This window comes from Cynocephalus volans, chromosome 2, assembly GCF_027409185.1.
Source record: "Cynocephalus volans isolate mCynVol1 chromosome 2, mCynVol1.pri, whole genome shotgun sequence".
Taxonomy (NCBI): Eukaryota; Metazoa; Chordata; class Mammalia; order Dermoptera; family Cynocephalidae; genus Cynocephalus; species Cynocephalus volans.
In genome coordinates this window covers 54,858,471-54,876,023 of record NC_084461.1, presented here as the reverse complement: position 1 = coordinate 54,876,023, position 17,553 = coordinate 54,858,471, and the positions used below count along the sequence as shown (strand labels likewise).

Genomic DNA, 17,553 nt, shown 5'->3' with positions numbered 1-17,553 from the left:
TTATAATGCATGTATCTACCCTTATAGTATCATACAAATAGTTTCACTTTCCTAAAAATCCTCTGTTCTCTGCCTATTCATTCCCATTCCTCCACCCAACCCATGGCAACCACTGATCTTTTTACCCTCTCCATAGTTTTTTCTTTTTCAGGATGTCATGTGGTTGGACTCATACATTGTGTAGCTTTTCTAGATTGGCTTCTTTCAGTTAGCAATATACACTTAAGGTTTCTCCATGTCTTTTTATGGCTTGATCACTCACTTCTTTTTATCACTTAATGATCCATTGCCTGGATATATCACAGTTTATTTATCCATTCACCTACTGAAGGACATCTTGGTTGCTTCCAAGTTTTAGCAATTATGATAAAGCTGTTATAAGCATCATGTGCAGCTCTTTGTGTGGACACACATTTTCAACTACTTTGGGTAAATACCAAGAAGTACAATTACTGGATAGTATTGATAACAGCATGTTTAATTTTGTAAGAAACCACCAAACTGTCTTCCAAAGTGGCCGTACAATTTTGCATTCCCAACCGCAGTGAATGAGAGTTCTTGTTGCCCCACATCCCCACCAGCATTTCGTGTTGTCAGTATTCTGGATTTCCTAATAGGTGTGTAGTGGTATCTTATTTCCATTTTTATTCCCCTGATGATATATGATGTGGAGCATCCTTTTACATGCTTACTTGTCATTTGTATAACTGCGTTGGTGAGATGTCTGTTGAGGTCTTTGGCCCATTTTTAAATTAGGTTGTTTGTTTTTTAATTGATGAGTTTTAAGAGTTTTTTGTATATTTTGGATAACATTCTTTTCTTAGATAAGTCTTTTGCAGATATTTTCTTCCAGTCTTTGGCTGTCTTCATTCTTTTGACAGTGTCTTTTCCAGAGCAGAAATTTTTAATTTTAATGAAATCCAACTTATCAATTCCTTCTTTCTGCCTTTAGAGTTGTAGCTAAAAAGTCATTGCCAAACCCAAGACCATGTAGATTTTCTCCTGTATTATCTTGTACAAGTTTTATACTTATTGTGTTTTACATTTAGGTCTTTAATTCATCTTTGGTTAATTGTTATGAAGGGTATAAAATCTATTTCTAGCTTCATGTTTTTAACATGTGTGTGTCCAGTTGTTCCAGCATCATTTGTTGAAAGGCTATCTTTTCTCCATTGTGTTGCTTTTGCTCCTTAATCAGAGATCAACTGACTGTATTTATGTGGGTCTAATTCAGGGATCTCTATTCTGTTCCATTGATCTATTTGTCTATCCTTTCACCAATACCACCCTGTCTTGATTACTGTAGCTTTATAGTAAATCTTGAGTACTTTCAGTCCTCTGACTTTAATATTATGTTGGCTCTTCTGGGTCTTTTGCCTCTCCATATAATCTTTAGAATTAGTGTATTGATATCCACAAAATAACTTGCTTTTGACTGAGATTTTGATTGGAGTTTCATCAAATCTATAGAATGAGTTGTAATTTATATAGATCATATACATATTTTGTTAGATTTATACCCAAGTATTTCATTTTTGGGGTTGCTAATGTAAATAGCATTGTGTTTTTAATCTTAAATTCCAGTTGTTCATTGCTGGTGTACAGGAAAGTGATTGACTATTGTACATTAACCATAAATCCTGCATCCATAATAGTTCCACAGTTATATCTTCATAAGATTTGTGAACATCAAAAGTGTTATTGTAGGGAATTGTAAGTAGTTCTTTAACTACTATCTTATTATCTCTAATAGTCCTTCCAAAGAGTTTTCCCAAGTAATGCTGTGGGGAAGAGGGAGATATGCCGGAGGTATTGGTGATAAAACTTTTCAACTAGTTTAATATTTATAGAATTCCCCAGGGGTGTAAAAAGGCAAATTTAATTCATCAAGATCTGTGATTTAAAAAAGAAGTGCAGATGGATTGTCATAATTTGTCAACACATTTTCAGAAGTAATGAAACCAGTTTACACTTGATTTTTCCCTAAATAGTTGGTTTCGGGCCGGCCCGTGGCTCACTCGGGAGAGTGCGGTGCTGATAAATAGTTGGTTTCATATATCATCCTGATTAATTTAAAAAGGCATATACATTTTTTTACTGTATTGTTCAAACATCCTGCTTTCTATAAATCTGATGCTTCAAAATAGTAAATGATAAAAAGGCAAATCAATAGAAAATTATTAATATTAGTGAAGTATTTTTTCATTTACAAAGTGATCTACCAGAGGACGAGTTTTAGTAGTAATTTATGATTTCAAAAAATCATCAATTGTGATTTTCAAAATTACTATTTATTTACTCTAATAAGGAGCACAACTCAGAAAATCCAGCAGCACTACATCAGATTTGTATTTAGTCCTTAATGGTATGGATGAATTTTTAAAAATTTTATTGTAGTTAGCAATAAAGATATCTTTTTATGAAGTAGGCCGGTGTGTCTTCACTGACTAAAAATAATCTTTAAATTGCCATGCTGTTAACCCAGGATTCATTATATCATTGCATTTCCCCAATATTGTAAGGCGCCTTTTGCATTCTACTTCAGAATTTCTTTGAGAATACAATGCTACCTGGATTACAAAAAGAAATTCTGTAGAAAAAAGACTTCTAAAGGTTTTATTATTTGTAAGTGAAAGTTGGGATAATTAAATGCAGTATTTGATAGAATGCATGCTTTTAAAATATAGTCTTGCAAGTACAGGAAACTACTGTTTGGAGAACTACAGTACTTAAGTATAAAAATGGAATAACATTCTCAATTTTTAAAATTTTCATTTTTATTTTTTAGGAAACCATGAGTTTGCTTTTGGTGTGGATATTTTGGAGGAATACACGAAACAAATGCACTTTATGTGGTTTCTCAGTAATGTCTATGACACATTTACTTTTGAACCTCGTGCACATGGTGCAGTAAAAAAAATAGTTAATTGGAACAATGTAAAAATTGGCTTAATGGGATTAGTTGAAGAAGATTGGCTAGATACTTTGGCTACAGTTAATAAGTCAAATGTAAACTATAAAGATTATGTTGAAGTTGTTAATGAAATAGCAGGAGAACTTAAAAAAGAAGGAGTAGATCTTGTTATTGCAGTAACTCATATGAAATGGGAAATGATACTAGGCTTGCCCAAGGAGCAGAAGGGATCAATTTGATTCTTGGAGGCCATGACCATGATTATGGAGTTAGGAAGGTGAATGAAACTTGGATTGTCAAAAGTGGATCTGATCTTAAAAACTTGACAAAAATAAATTTAGAGTCTTTGGTGCATCTCTCCAATGTGTGTTTGAGTAAGTGGACATTTTGAATTATTTGGAAGAAGATTCATATATTAAAGCAGTAGTAAAAGATTTTACTCAAAACACACAGGTAGCTTAATATTGCTTATGTAATTCAGCGAAGTACAGATTGATCACATGAACATTTATTCGACAGTACTGCAACATAATAGCATGTAATTAATGAATAACTAGCACTGCAAATGGCATCCTCAGTCACAGTAAATTAGTGTTGGTGTTAGCTGTATTGGATTTTAATTTTCATATTAAATTTATATTTTATTTTGACTTTATAAGTAACATAAATTTAGACCCTACTTTAATGTTTATTCTTATTTTAACTACAATTATGAAAATATTTTTCAACACAAATTCTAGAATAATTTATTTCTTTAATAAAGGGATTACTACTCAAATTTAAGAAACACTGCATTAACAAAAGAACAGGTGAATTTTACATCAGCTTGTAATGAAAAGGCACTTTTTCCTCCCTTCTCTTCTACTTTACTACGTCAAATTTTGAATGGTTCATAATTAAGACACTTAAACTTTTGTATGTGTTTGAAGCCTTGAGGCCTGTCTTTCTTCCAGGAGCCCATACACATTGGAAAAAGTATAGTGCCCAAGGAAGTGCATGCATTACATTTGTAAGAACTGATGGAAAATATGAGCCAGGTTCTATTTACATCTATGCATGTATTATCTCATATAACCTCTGGTACCTGACTTGGTTCTATGGGAATGGAACTCCCTGTTTTAGTTTTGATATAAGTATTAATGAATGACTTTATGTTTGGATCAGCTTGGTGTCAAGAATATTCGATATTGTTATAACAGTTTTCTGTCTGTGGAAGGTATAGATGGGGGCTCCTAAAATTTATAAGGGTACTTCAGAAAGCTCATGTAAAAAATAGAATTGAAAGATAATACGAATCTTTCCATGAACTTTTTGAAGTATCATCTGATGGCCTGGCTTCTTAAATGGCTCTGAAAAGTAGATGATTGGAATACGTAATACAGGTTGAGCATGCCTAATTCAAAAATTCTAAATCTAAAATGCTTCATAATCCGAAACTTTATGAGTGCCAACATGATGCCACAAGTGGAAAATTCCACATCTGATCTTGTGACAGGTCTCAGTCAAAACACAGGAGCACAACACAGTTTATTCATCAACCCTAGGGAAAAAAAGACCCAGCCCCCTTCAGCTGTGATATAGCTTTTCCATACACTCCCAGATTCCCCCACACAAGCATGTCCACACAGGCTGGATGTGCCCATGGCGGATTACCATGATGCCCCATATGGGGCCAACACCTATGTGCCTTATTCACTGTGTTTTTTTTGCTTGTTCTCTGTTCTGTGGTGTAAAGATATCATTGACAATGCTAAAAAGGCCTGCAGATACCCCTGTGGGTAACAGTGATAAGAAAAAGAGGAAGCATTTATGCTTATCTGCATCACAGAAAGTCAAGGTGTTAGAGAGACTGGATAGCAGGGTAAGTGTGTAGTGTTGAAATGACCACCATATATGACATAAAGAAACAGAAGGATAAACTGTTGAAGTTCTATGCTGAAAGTGATGAACAGAAGTTAACGAAAAATAGAAAAACATTGCATTAAGCTAAAAGTGAAGATCTCGATCATGTATTAAAAGACTCAATCTGTCAGTGTCGTAGTGACCACATGCCATTTAATTGTATGCTGATCATGAAACAAGCAAAGATCTAGCACAATGAATTGAAATTGAAGGGAACTGTGAATATGCAACAGGCTGGTTGCAGGAATTTAAGAAAAGACACAGTATTAAATTTTTAAAGATTTGTGGTGATAAAGCATCTGCTGATCATGAAGCAGCAGAGAAATTTATAGACAAGTTTGCCAAGGTCATTGCTGATGAAAATCTGATGCCAGAACAAGTCTATAATACTAATGAAACACCACTGTTTTGGTGTTATTGCCCCAGAAAGACACTACAGCTGATGAGACAGCTCCTACAGGGAATTAAGGATGCCAAGAACAGAATAACTGTGCTGGGATGTGCTAATACAGCAGGCATGCATAAGTGTAAACTTGCAAAAGCTGTGACCTCGTTGTTTTTCAGGAGTGAATTCTTTACCAGTCCGTTATTATGCTAACAAAAAGGCAGATCATCAGAGACATCTTTTCTTACTGGTTTCACAGACATATTGTACCAGTGGCTTGTGCTCACTGCATAGAAGCTAGACTGGACGATCACTGCAAGATTTTGTCATTTCTTGACAACTGTTCTCATCCTCCAGCTGAAATTCTCATCAGAAATAATGTTAATGCTATGTACTTTCCCCCAAATGTGACTTTATTCATTCAGCCATGTGACCATGGTATTCTTAGATCAATGAAGAGTAAATATAAAAACTCTTGAACAGCATGCTAGCTGCAGTGAATAGAGGTGTAAGGTGTGGAAGGTTTTCGCAGGAGTTTAGCATGAAGGATGTCTTATATGCTGTTGCCAATACTTGGAACATAGTGATTAAAGACACAGTTACACATACCTGGCACGACCTCTGGCCTGCGACTGTTTAGTAATGAAGATAAATAAGCTGGTGACTATTTGAAGGATTCTGTATATCAAGTGAAAAATAAATGATGTCTAACCTTCTTACATATGCAAAAAATATATCTTCAGAGTCTGTCAGTAAGCTGGAAGAAGTGGATATTGAAGTTTCTTCATATTGATAGTGAGGTTCCAGTTCATTCACTGACTGATAGTGAAATAGATGAAATGGTCACGAATCAAGGTGATTATGGTAATAGTAATGATGAAGATGACGTTGTTAACACTACAGAGAAGGTGCCTATAATGGTGAAAATGTGTGATGGGCTTAATGAAGACTAGAGCAGCATGCATTTATAACAGTTTTTATGTCTCTATTCAATATTCATGAGGCATAATAGTGTGTCGTTTTTCTTTTTGTATCGTCTTTGGTTTTAATATTAGGGAAATACTGGCTGCATAATATGAATTGTGAGGCATTCCTCCTTATCCGTTTTTTGCATAAGATTGTGTGGAATTGGTATTAATTCTTCTTTAAGCATTTGGTAGAATTCTTTAGTAAAACTCTCTGAGTTGGTAGATTTCTTTTCTTTTTTCGAGGCTTACTCCATTGTAGGTACATACCAAGTTTATTTATCCATTTACCTAAGAGTGGACATATGGATTGTTTCCAATTTTCTCCTTTTATAAACAGCACTGCTGTGTGAATCCACACACATGGTGTCGTTCTGTGTAGATATGCTAACTTTCTCTAGGATCAAACCTAGAAATGGAGTTGCTGGGCATGTACAAATGCAGCTTTGCAAAATTGCTCCCCATAGTGGTCATAACAATTACTAAGCTCACCTGCAGTGTATAAAGTTCACATTTTCTCACTTGGTATTATCAGATGGTTTAATTTTTGCCAATCCCATCATTAAGAATTATTCTATTTTAGACTCCTGAGTAGAAAAGATGGACTGAGAATTTAGGTGTAGCTCCCAGAGCACTTGCTTTAATCCTTTTTGTCCTCTACTGTGCTACACAGTTATGTGGGGACTTCAAAAAGTTCATGAAAAAATAATATTAAGTGATAAAAATGAACAGTATAAACTTTATTTCTCAACATAAGCTCCATCAAGTTCAAGAGACTTTTATAAGCAATCATACCAGCTGTTTACTCCATCCTGAAGAACTGAGGGCCTGGGAATTTAACCATGTCAATGGAGTCTTTCTTACATTATGAACTGAAGATAAATGGGTGCCCTTCAAAGATTTTTTAATATTAGGAAACATATAATCTTTGTACCTCATAAATATGTACAATTAATACGTGTCAATTAAAAATAGATTAAAAAATGTTTTTTAAAAATAAAGAAGACCAAAGCAGAAAAAAAAAAAAAAATTAGGAAATAGAAGTCAGAAGAAGCCAAGTCAGAACTGTAAGGTGAATGCCTAATGATTTGCCATCGAAGTGCTTCCATAATTGCCTGTTTGATTCGAGAAATGAACAGGAGGAGCATTGTCGTGGTAGAGAAGGACTCTGGTGAAGCCTTCCCAGGTGTTTTTCTGCTAAAGTTTTAGCTTTCTTGAAACATTTTCATGATAAGTAGAATAATAACAATAATGTTATTGTCTTTGGCCTTTCAGAAAATTAATGAGCAAAATGTCTTGAGCATCCCCCCAAATCTTGCCATGATCTTTGCTGTTATCTGGTCTACTTTTGCTTTGACTGGACCACTTCTGCCTCTGGGTAGCCATGGCTTTGATTGTGCTCTGTCTTCAGAATAGTATTGAGAAAGCCATGTCTCATCTCCTTTTACAGTTCTTCAAAGAAATGCCATAGGATCTTAATCTTACTTGTTTAAAATTTCCATTGAAATCTTATCTTGTCTGTAGCTGATCTGAGCACAACAGTTTTGGCAACCACGTTGCTCAGCTGTAATTTTTCAGTCAGAATTGTGTAACCAGTTGAGATGTCTATGTTGTTGGCTGTTGTTTCTGTTGTTAATTGTTGGTCCTCCTCAATTAGGGCACAAACAAGATAATTTTTTCCTCACAAATTGCTGTGGATGGTCTGCCAGACTTCAGTGTCATCTCATCCATTCTCAAAATGAGTTACCCATTTGCTGATTTCTTTGGGGCATTGCCCCATAAGCTTTCCATAAAGTATTGATGATTTCATCATTCTTTCACACAAGCTTCACAATGAATTTGATGTTTGTTCTTAGTTCAATTTTATCAGAATTCATGTAAGGGCTCTTTAGAAACTGATATCTTATACTTCTTAGTGCTTCAAAGTAGATCCAGTTCAGACATGTTATTACAAGTTAGTACAAAGTTATTTTGGCGCAAAAAAGTTTTGAAATCCATGCACAGTTTTTCGCAATACACATTTTCCATGAACTTTATGAAGATCCCTTCTATATGAGAATACTTCAAACAGTTTGTGGAAAAATAGAATTAAAAGATAGTCTGAATCCTTATATGCACTTTTTGGAGTACCTTCGGATACCAACACAGTAGCTGAGAACTGATATTCTATCCTATTATGACCAAACATTTTATTGTATGAAGTGAGTGCCTTCTCTCTCCTCTTATTTGTTTTCAGAATGATCATACAATAAAATTGATTTTTTTGTTGTCGTACAGTCCAGTGAACTTTAACAACACATGTATAGATTATATAACCATCACCATAATCAGGATAAAGAAAAGTTTCATCACCCCCCAAAAATTTCCTTATGCTATTCTTTATAGTCATATTCCTCCCTTTTAAGGCCTTGCAACCACTGATCTGTTTGTTCTCAATCACTATAGTTTTTTTCATAATGTCACATAAATCATGTAATCATAAAGTATATAACCTTTTGTGAGTAGGCTTCTTTTGCTCAGTATAATACTTTCAAAATTCATTTAAGTTGTTAAATGTCAAAAGTTTGTCATTTTTGTACAGGTTTCTGTGTGAAAATTATTTTTAGTAGGGTTGTTTTTAACATGATAAATATGTTTGTTTTTTTATAACAAACTGTTAAACCTTTTCCAGAGGGTTTGTAATATTTTTTACATTTTTACCAGCATTGAAGTTTTAGCTGTCCAGCATTTTTGTTTTATCTATTCTAATAAGTATGTAGTAGTATCCCATTATAGTTTTAATTTTGTTTCCTTTGTGACTAATGATGTTGAACATCTTTTTGTGTGCTTCTTTTCTATCCATATATCCTCTTTGGTGAAGTATCTAAATCTTTTGCCCATTCAGTATGTATGGAAAAATCAAAATTAAAATTACAATATTACTTAAAAATTCTCCAAAGAAAATGAAATACTTAGGTAAAAATCTAACAAAATATGTATACAGTATGTATGCTGCAAGTTACAAAGTGCTTATGAAAGAAATCAAAGGAAACTTAAATAAGTGGGGAGACAGACCATGTTCATGGATTAGAAGACTCAACATGGTAAAGATGTTAATTCTCTCCAGATTGAGCTGTACATTTTAATTCAATTTCTATCAAAATTCCAGAAAGATTTTGTAGTCGTAAGTTTATTTTAAGATTTATATGGAAATACACAGAACCTAGACTCACTAACACAATTTTGGTAAAGTGTAAAATGGGATGAATACCCAATGTAAAGGCTTAATATAGCTACAGTAATCAAGACTGTGGTATTTAGTAGAGGAGTAGATACATAGATAAATGGAATAGAATAGAGAACCCAGAAACAGACCCACATAAATATGCTGATCTTCTCCACACTCTGAACCACAGCTCCTTTTTTTCAGTTTTGGTTCTTGTGGAACCTACATCCTGGTTCCACTTCTGGTATGTTGAGTTTAGGCTGGGAATTACTGGAGGGAAACAAGGTAGTAAACTCACCGCCAGTTCAGTGATATTTTAAATTCTGGTCTTTTTCTAGAATGTACCCACAACAGCTTACTTTTCAGAGTCTTCAAAGACCTGTTTCATCCATTCTGTCCAGGTTTTATTAATGTACAGTCATGCATCGCTTAATGATGGGGATTCATTCTGAGAAATGCGTCATTAGGCAATTTCATTGTTGTGTGAACATCATAGAGTGTACTTACCCAAACCTAGATAGTATAGCCTACTGTACACTTAGGCTGTACGGTATAGCCAGTATAATCTTATGGGACCACTGTCATATATGCAGTCTGCCTGACTGAAATGTTGTTACATGGAGCATGACTGTATTTATTGGGATGGACAGGGAGGAGTGTGATTATATCTAACCCAGAATTAGAACCTCCTCTCTTAGACTGCAGATTATGACTGTGTGACCATCTTTGGTCAACCTAAGATATTATGCCATCAAAGTCTTTCTTTTTTTCCCCTCCCTTCCTTCTTCCCTCCCTCTTTCTTTCTCTCTCTTCCTCCCTTCCTTCCTTCTGTCCATCCATCCTCCCCTTCTCCCCTTCTTCTGCTCTGGGTGCTTTTGGTTTCTTACATAAACTAGTAAAGGGAAAATAGAAAGGTATGTGTGACTTTGTTTCTTTCTTCCACCCTATTGCGGAATTCCAGTTTTCTTTCTTTTCATTGTTGGCATCTTTTCATTGGCCAAGCCTACTCCTTGCCATCTCTGTCATTGCCTTGTCATCACTGCCAGCAGATCTGCTCTTGGTCAGTCCTATGTGCTTCTCATTCATTTTTTTCCCTCATTTTTTGTATCTCTGACTAGTGCTTTTCTTATAATTCTCTGCTTTCATGCAAAATCCTTCATGTCAGAGCAGTTTTTCTTTTCTAGTGATGTAACAGTTATAGTGAAAATCAGATGTATTTTTTCTCATTGTCTCTGTGTTGTTTTTCTTTAATGGGGATCTGTTGTGGTATATGTGTGGGGGCAGGGCGGGGAGAGATGAGTACTATATTAGTGATCCAGGGATGTATCAGAAGCCCTGTACTTTGGATAATTTTTTTTTTTAAAGATTAAAACAAGCAGTACTGTCTTTTTTCTTTCTTTATGTTAACTAGCTATATGAATAACTTGACCTTAGTTTTTATGCTGTATTTAGCACTTTTTCACTGCATCAAAGCTTAGAAGAAAGAATACTTTATTAGTAAGGAGATTTGTATCTAATCATGGTTCTAGTACAGTACTTGTTAGGTAATACTAAATATTAATTTTACTAATTCATTATATTTTATTTATGAATGAAGTAATAATGATTGGATAATACCTACTGCAAATCTGGGTACCAAACAGGGTAGTTCCCTTTGGTCTGAAACTTCAAGAGGAATGAGCAGGTGCAGGGGAGGAAAAGAGACAACAGGCAGTGGAACCAAAATGAAGAGTCCTTCAAGAAGGTCATGCAAGACTGAATTTATGAATTTAGAAGGCAGATTGCATGGGAATAAACCATTTGGTTTTTTCTTTCCCCACATTTCCAGTTTTACCTCAAAATTACCAAAAAGCTAAAGGGAATAGGGGAAATATCTGTGATCAGAAGTAGTTATTGGAGAAAAATTAAGGATTCGTTAGGCTTACACTTTAAAGATGAGAAAGGGACTTTGCTTCCTCCAGGCCATGGTACCTGTTTTTTGTGCCCTCACAGCACCTTGTGCCCACTTCTCATGTAATTCTCATCACTCTGTGTGACCATTTCCCACTTACTTAACTGTTTCTCAAACTAGATGACAACATTCTTGATGGCAGGATTTGTATCTTTCTAGTACCAAGCACAGTCCATGACATATAGGTGGTGCTCAGTGATTATTTTATTAATGAATGCATTTTAAAGATATTAAAAAAATTATCTCTAATAGCAACAAATTCATTGCAGGCAAACACATGAGAATTGTGTATTCTAATTTTTAGAAGATGAATAAGACAAAAAATGCTTATTAAGATGCACAGTTGTATCTTACTTATACTCTGTGTTACTCAGGAGAATAAATAAGCATAATAATAAAACTTTTAAAATCCCATTGCTATTCACTTTAAGGACATTATATAAGTTGCCCAAATGAGAAGTGGTTTGATTGAAATTTCAGAGCATCTGCTCTTAATACATTCAATTTGGTAGTCTTGTTTGAAACTAGTTCTTTTCTCTGCCCAAGATGTCTTAATATGTATATGTTACAACTTGAAATTATATAAACTTCTTACATGTTGGTTTCAGTTATTCTGGAGGATTTCTGCCTGACTCCTTTAAGTTGCTCCTCTGGAAACCTCTAAAGTGAAAGTCACATTTACTGTATAGCCTGTGCCTATAAGTTTAGTAAAAATCTTTTTAGCCATTTCTTAATGTTGAAGTAATAGTCAAGGAGAAACTAGCTAATATTTATATTTAGTATGGACTGCATAGATAGCCAACATTTTTAACAGATGTATATATTGTCTGCTGTACCACTGTATTCCTTTAGGAACTGAGGATGGAAACAGACAACAGAAGTCTCAGAGTAGTTTAAAGTTGTAGGAGAACAGAAATTCTCTTTGAGTGGAAGAAAATAAGAATGAAATTTACTATCATCTCTTTATTTCTTGAAAACAGGTCATTTGGCAAATTCTTCCCAGCTGTGTAAAGCCACCAACCTGTACACGCTTTGGTCATTTAAGTAGCATAATAAAATGTGCTCACTTAAAATTTAATGCTTTCTCTTACCTATTATTAATATATCTTTTGCAGAATTATCCAAGAATATATTTTTAAATTTCAGATTTCCTCAAGTTGCTGGAATAGAATTTGGATTTGATCCAGATGCAGAACCAGGACAACGAATCATAAGAGATACTGTAAAAGTTCAAGGACAATACTTATGGAAAAAAAAATTACTTTCTTGCTATTAAAGAGTACATTGCAAATGTGAGATTAATTCCTTTTGAAAACATTTTAAATAGTCATTATCTTATGTTAATACATACATTCATATACGTGCACATAAACATGTAATTTTCTTTTGATGATTTCAGACCTATGGTAGTTTAAATGTTTTCCATTTTTATAGTTGATGAATTAAGTTTATTTTATCATATGCAAATTTGATTTTATTAATTTTTTCTATTATCAGATTTAAAAATACAGAACATCCAATATTCATGCTTATTAATGGTGTTCTCTAAATGATTGGCAAATATAGCCAGAGGTAGCTAAACAAATACAAAAAATGCCATAATGGATTGCTGAACTTTAAATTTAGTGATAAACACTTCTAACACATTTAATGTTCATATTTTAAGTATATTTTAACTGTTTATGTCATGTTTAGTTATGTACAATAAAACTTCGATGACTAAATCTATAAGGACCTTTAAGCTTAGTTCAGAGGGTTCTTCAATTCTGGAGTCTAGAGCTGTGTCAGGGTGGTGGCAGGAAGCTTGTTAAAGCAGATTTTAGAGTTCCTTTGCTCGGAAGCAGATTCCAGAGTTCCAGTGCTGAAAGCCATTTGGTAGATTTCAGATGAGGTTCAATATTAACATTCTAAAGAGACCTCTCAGTTGATTCTATTTTATAGCAAATTTAAGCATTGTATGTAGCCCACTCCTAAAGCTGCTAGCCAATAGAGCGAAGGACAACAGGTTCAAGGCCATCATGTTTAGATCCAGGGAGAGGGACAGAAATTTAAAGTATGTTAGTTTACATATATGGAAATTTATGCCTTTTTGTACAAATGTATGAAATTGCATTTCAGAGCCAACTATAAATTTAAAATAGATATTTGTTTTGATTTATTCATATTTCTGGATTAGAAAATAGAGTGTTTTGATATTTCAGGGGAAAGATGGTTACATTATGCTTAGAAGTTGTCCTCGAATGGTTGACACAGAAACTGCACAAGTACTTTCTACAGTACTCATGAATCACTTTGAATCAATAAAAATTTTGCATGGAAGGAAGAAGTGCCTTTCAGGCCATCGGATGAGTTTAATTACTATTACAAACAAATCACCATCACTAACAGGTGACAATATAGTTTATTTTATTAGAAGTGTTTCTTTTTTGAATAATTTTTTGTTAAATTCTGGGCAGCAGACAAATACTTTTTGGCACTCTATTTTCGTATGTTTGGGGAAATGTAATAAAAAATGAACAGAATAGTAAAGACCGAGCTTTATTTGCCAAGGCAAAAAGCTAGACCTGAAGGAAATACAGTTATAAAAGAAGGCATAAGCAAAAAATCAAAGCCAAAAAGCCCAAATAAGTTCTAGAAAATTATGTTTTTCAAATTCTTTTTCTTCACATTCTTACCTCAAGTACCTTTTTTACTTTTTTTCTCTCACTTCTATTCTGCATGAGCCACTTTAATTAGTCAAATTGGCTTACTTAGTGTCTTGTAAAACATCTTGTCTTTTCGTACCTAATAAACACTGTGCCTTAGCTTATACAACTTATTTTATTGATTCCATTTGGAAGTTTTATTCTTTTAAAAGTGTCACTTAGCCATCACTCAAGACCAGATTAGACCAAATTCATAATAGGTTTTTATACTTGGTTAATTGTTTGATAAAATAATTGTCTTCCTAAATATACTCAATTTCTGAAAATCATAGTTATAATTTTAAAAGTAAAATTTACCATATTTTAAGCAAAAAAGAATTAATGTCCTTTTGATTATCTATAAACTTAGTAAATGTCTCTGTTGAAATCTTATTCATGGTCGTACAGTTGATTGTAGGGAATGGATATTCAGAGAAATTCTGGTTACAATTTTATTATTGATGTGAGTTTTAATTCATGCATTCTAATAAACTTTTAGGCCTAATTATATAATATTGATTTTAGAGGCCATAATGTATTTCAACTGATTTTATTGTACTTACAGCTTTTGAGGAAGAGTCAGTTAAACCATCAGCAGTAATTGCAGTACCTGGCATAGAAGGTCGGATTTGCCGTATTTCTCAGGACATGAAAGAACATTTGCACCAACTTAGAACTGCAAGAAAACAAGGATTAAGTTTTCCCACCATTAGTGATAATGCATCTGCACATTCTGATTCTGATTGAAATACTATTTAGGTAATGTGTTTTATTAGTCAATGCCAAAGTGAATTGTCAGCATACAATTTTTGTCATTGTTAAGCATAGTAATATAATTTTGATTCTTTTGTATTGTTCTGAAATTGATTTTAATTTTAGAGATATTGCTCTAAATGTTCTTCTGTTCCTTTGATTCTTATCAAGTCATGTAACTTTTGACTCCTCAATGTGTTATGCAGGAAACAATATATGCATACTTGTGAACATGTTGTTTGTGATTTAAGTATATATATCGCATAATGTTTCAAGATTAAATTATATCCATGCTTATTTTTTCATAGTACTTACTGACATATTATTATTGTTTTTTCTCGATCTTGCTTTATTTTTTTCCATCTGAATAAAATATATGTCCTCTTCCTTCCATTGTTAATTTAAAATGACTTTATTTCACTTTATATTATGACTCAGATTTGATTCAAAATAAGGGGAAAAATGTATATGACACTGATCATTACTATTCTTTGTTCCAGTAAAGATGATGATGAAGTTGTAAGATATAGCAATGGAATATTAAATATTTTCATTTTAGAAGTCCTGAGTTTTTTTTCTTAATGAAATAAGACAATGTAGTCTTTTTCTGCAGTTTGCTTACATGTTATTATCATTTCAGTTAAAGCAGTCTTTCTTCTTACCAGAAAGAAATGAGAGGAAACATTGTAGCGTTTATCAATAAACTTGATAAAAACTAATTTCACAATAATTTAAAACCAGATTGAATCAAATTTATAGTGGGTTTATAATTGGTTAATTGATTAATAAAATAATGGTCTTTCCTAAATATACCTCATCTCTGATAGTTTTTAAGTTTATAATTTTGGAAAGTAAAATGCACCACCTTTAATTCTTCCTGCCTTTTCTCAGTTAAAAGCTGTGCATATCATAATTAGGGCAAAGGAACATTTCTAGCAAGGCCATGTATGCCTTTTCCTAATTTGAAAGAAAAAGATACACCTAATTAGTGTCTAGAAGCGGTGAATAGCAGTAACATGAGGAATTATGTACCATAGCATAGTGGAGGTTTATCAAGTAGAAAGCTGTGGTAGTGCAATTTTCATTTAATTTTCCTCTGCATTTAGCTATTAGCCATAAGAAGAAATGGAAGTGCTGACATTCATATACTCATATACCTATTATCTCTGATGAATCCACGATAATAGAAAGCAGACAACAGTAGAAAACTTTGCTTCCAACAGTAGTGTTAGCTTTCATTTGAATAATCAGATACCAGGTAGATTTCTGATGTCTGTTTTTAAATTAGAAAGAGTGTATAGACTGTTAGGTCACAAGAGTATTATTATGAAATCCTCATGGTCAAAAGTTGAATTGAACGTCATTTATAGAGTAAGTGGGCATTCATTCATGTAATGGATATTTATTTAACAGGTACTCTTTTTGTTGGTTGAATGCATGAATGAAGGAGGGGAACTTGTTATGTGTTGTTGTTGAGTTTTACTGTGTACAGGACTGCTATTTTATATGAAAGTTTTACAGTAGAGAGAAATGTAATGAAGGAGGTTAAAACCATAAAGGGAACTACTTCATACAGGAAAACTGAAAGTAGAGCATCCGCAAGGATAAACAGGAAAGACAGTATGCAAAAGAAAAGAAAAAAAAAAACGGGTGCAGGGGGATATAATACTTGGCTATGCTGTAACTTACTATTAGCTTTAATAATTTATTGATATTAACTTTAAACAAATATATATTATATATAAAATAATTTAGTAAAGATGGCAGATATAAAATGGCTTTTCAAATTATGTTTATCAAAACAAGAATTTCAGAATTAAAGGCTATTTTGTCAGAGAAGTAGGAAGTACGATGCTTTAAAGAATGTGTATTAATTTAAATTCATATTCAGACAGAGCTGAATAGGAATATATAATATTCTTTGGAAACCCCTTATAATGCGAATATATAGTATTAAAATGTTTGATGGTTTAGAATACATAAGAGAACATTTTAAGCTATCTTCTCAAGCCATTTACCTATTCGCATGTGTATTACAAATCTTCAGAAGCCTCTTAAAGTTTTTCTCTAATTATACTTAATCGATGAGGGTTATGGAAGTTTCTACTTTTCATAGGCTTGCAATGTAGTTACTTGAAGTTTTCTATGTTTCACTTTTTTCTTTCAGCAACCTACTTATTTATCACTTTCTATCAGACCTCAATTCAGCATCAAGTTTCATTTCATTTTACTGACACATGACTTCCATTGAGGCAGGCTCCCTATTGGGAAGCAGGGGGTGTTAATGAAAGGATCTATTTTTGGTTGTTATTCTTTGAATTAGATTGTCAGTTATTGTACAGAAGTGAAGAGAGATATCCTGTATTAATTGTCATGCAAACATATTGAACAAAATTTAATGACCAAAAAGTCACAAGTGGGTAGAAATAGGAGGCTACATAGGTCATTAGTTCTCAAACTTTACCACATATTAGAATTAACATAGGGAGCTTTTAAGAATCCCTATTTCTGTATCAAATCAGATTATTTGGGGGGTAGGACTAAATATTGTGGTACCAAATAATGGTAGGCATTGTTAGTATTTTTAAGAACTCCCAAGTAATTCTACTATGCAGCCAAAATTGACACAGATTTATAGTTGGCAAACTATGGCCTAGGGGTCAAATCCAGCCAGTGACCTGTTTTTGTAGTAAAGAAGAAAGCTTTAAAAAGGCAGTTAAAAACAAAAATATGTGACACATATGTGGTCTGCAAAGCCTAAAATATTTACTATCTAGACCTTCACAGAAAAAGT

The 17,553-nt window shown here is 33.3% G+C and overlaps 1 protein-coding gene across 1 annotated transcript in view; it reads left to right on the top strand.

The window, feature by feature from the left end:
• The window catches only part of LOC134370500 (trifunctional nucleotide phosphoesterase protein YfkN-like), a 36,347-nt gene extending 21,594 nt beyond the window's left edge, over positions 1-14,753 (top strand). The window contains 9 exon segments of the mRNA XM_063087597.1: positions 2,789-3,106; positions 3,109-3,255; positions 3,258-3,367; positions 4,650-4,775; positions 5,945-6,065; positions 12,438-12,579; positions 12,581-12,614; positions 13,524-13,710; positions 14,572-14,753. Of these exon segments, the coding sequence (XP_062943667.1) occupies positions 2,789-3,106; positions 3,109-3,255; positions 3,258-3,367; positions 4,650-4,775; positions 5,945-6,065; positions 12,438-12,579; positions 12,581-12,614; positions 13,524-13,710; positions 14,572-14,753 (1,367 nt within the window).
• Positions 14,754-17,553: the final 2,800 nt, after the last annotated feature.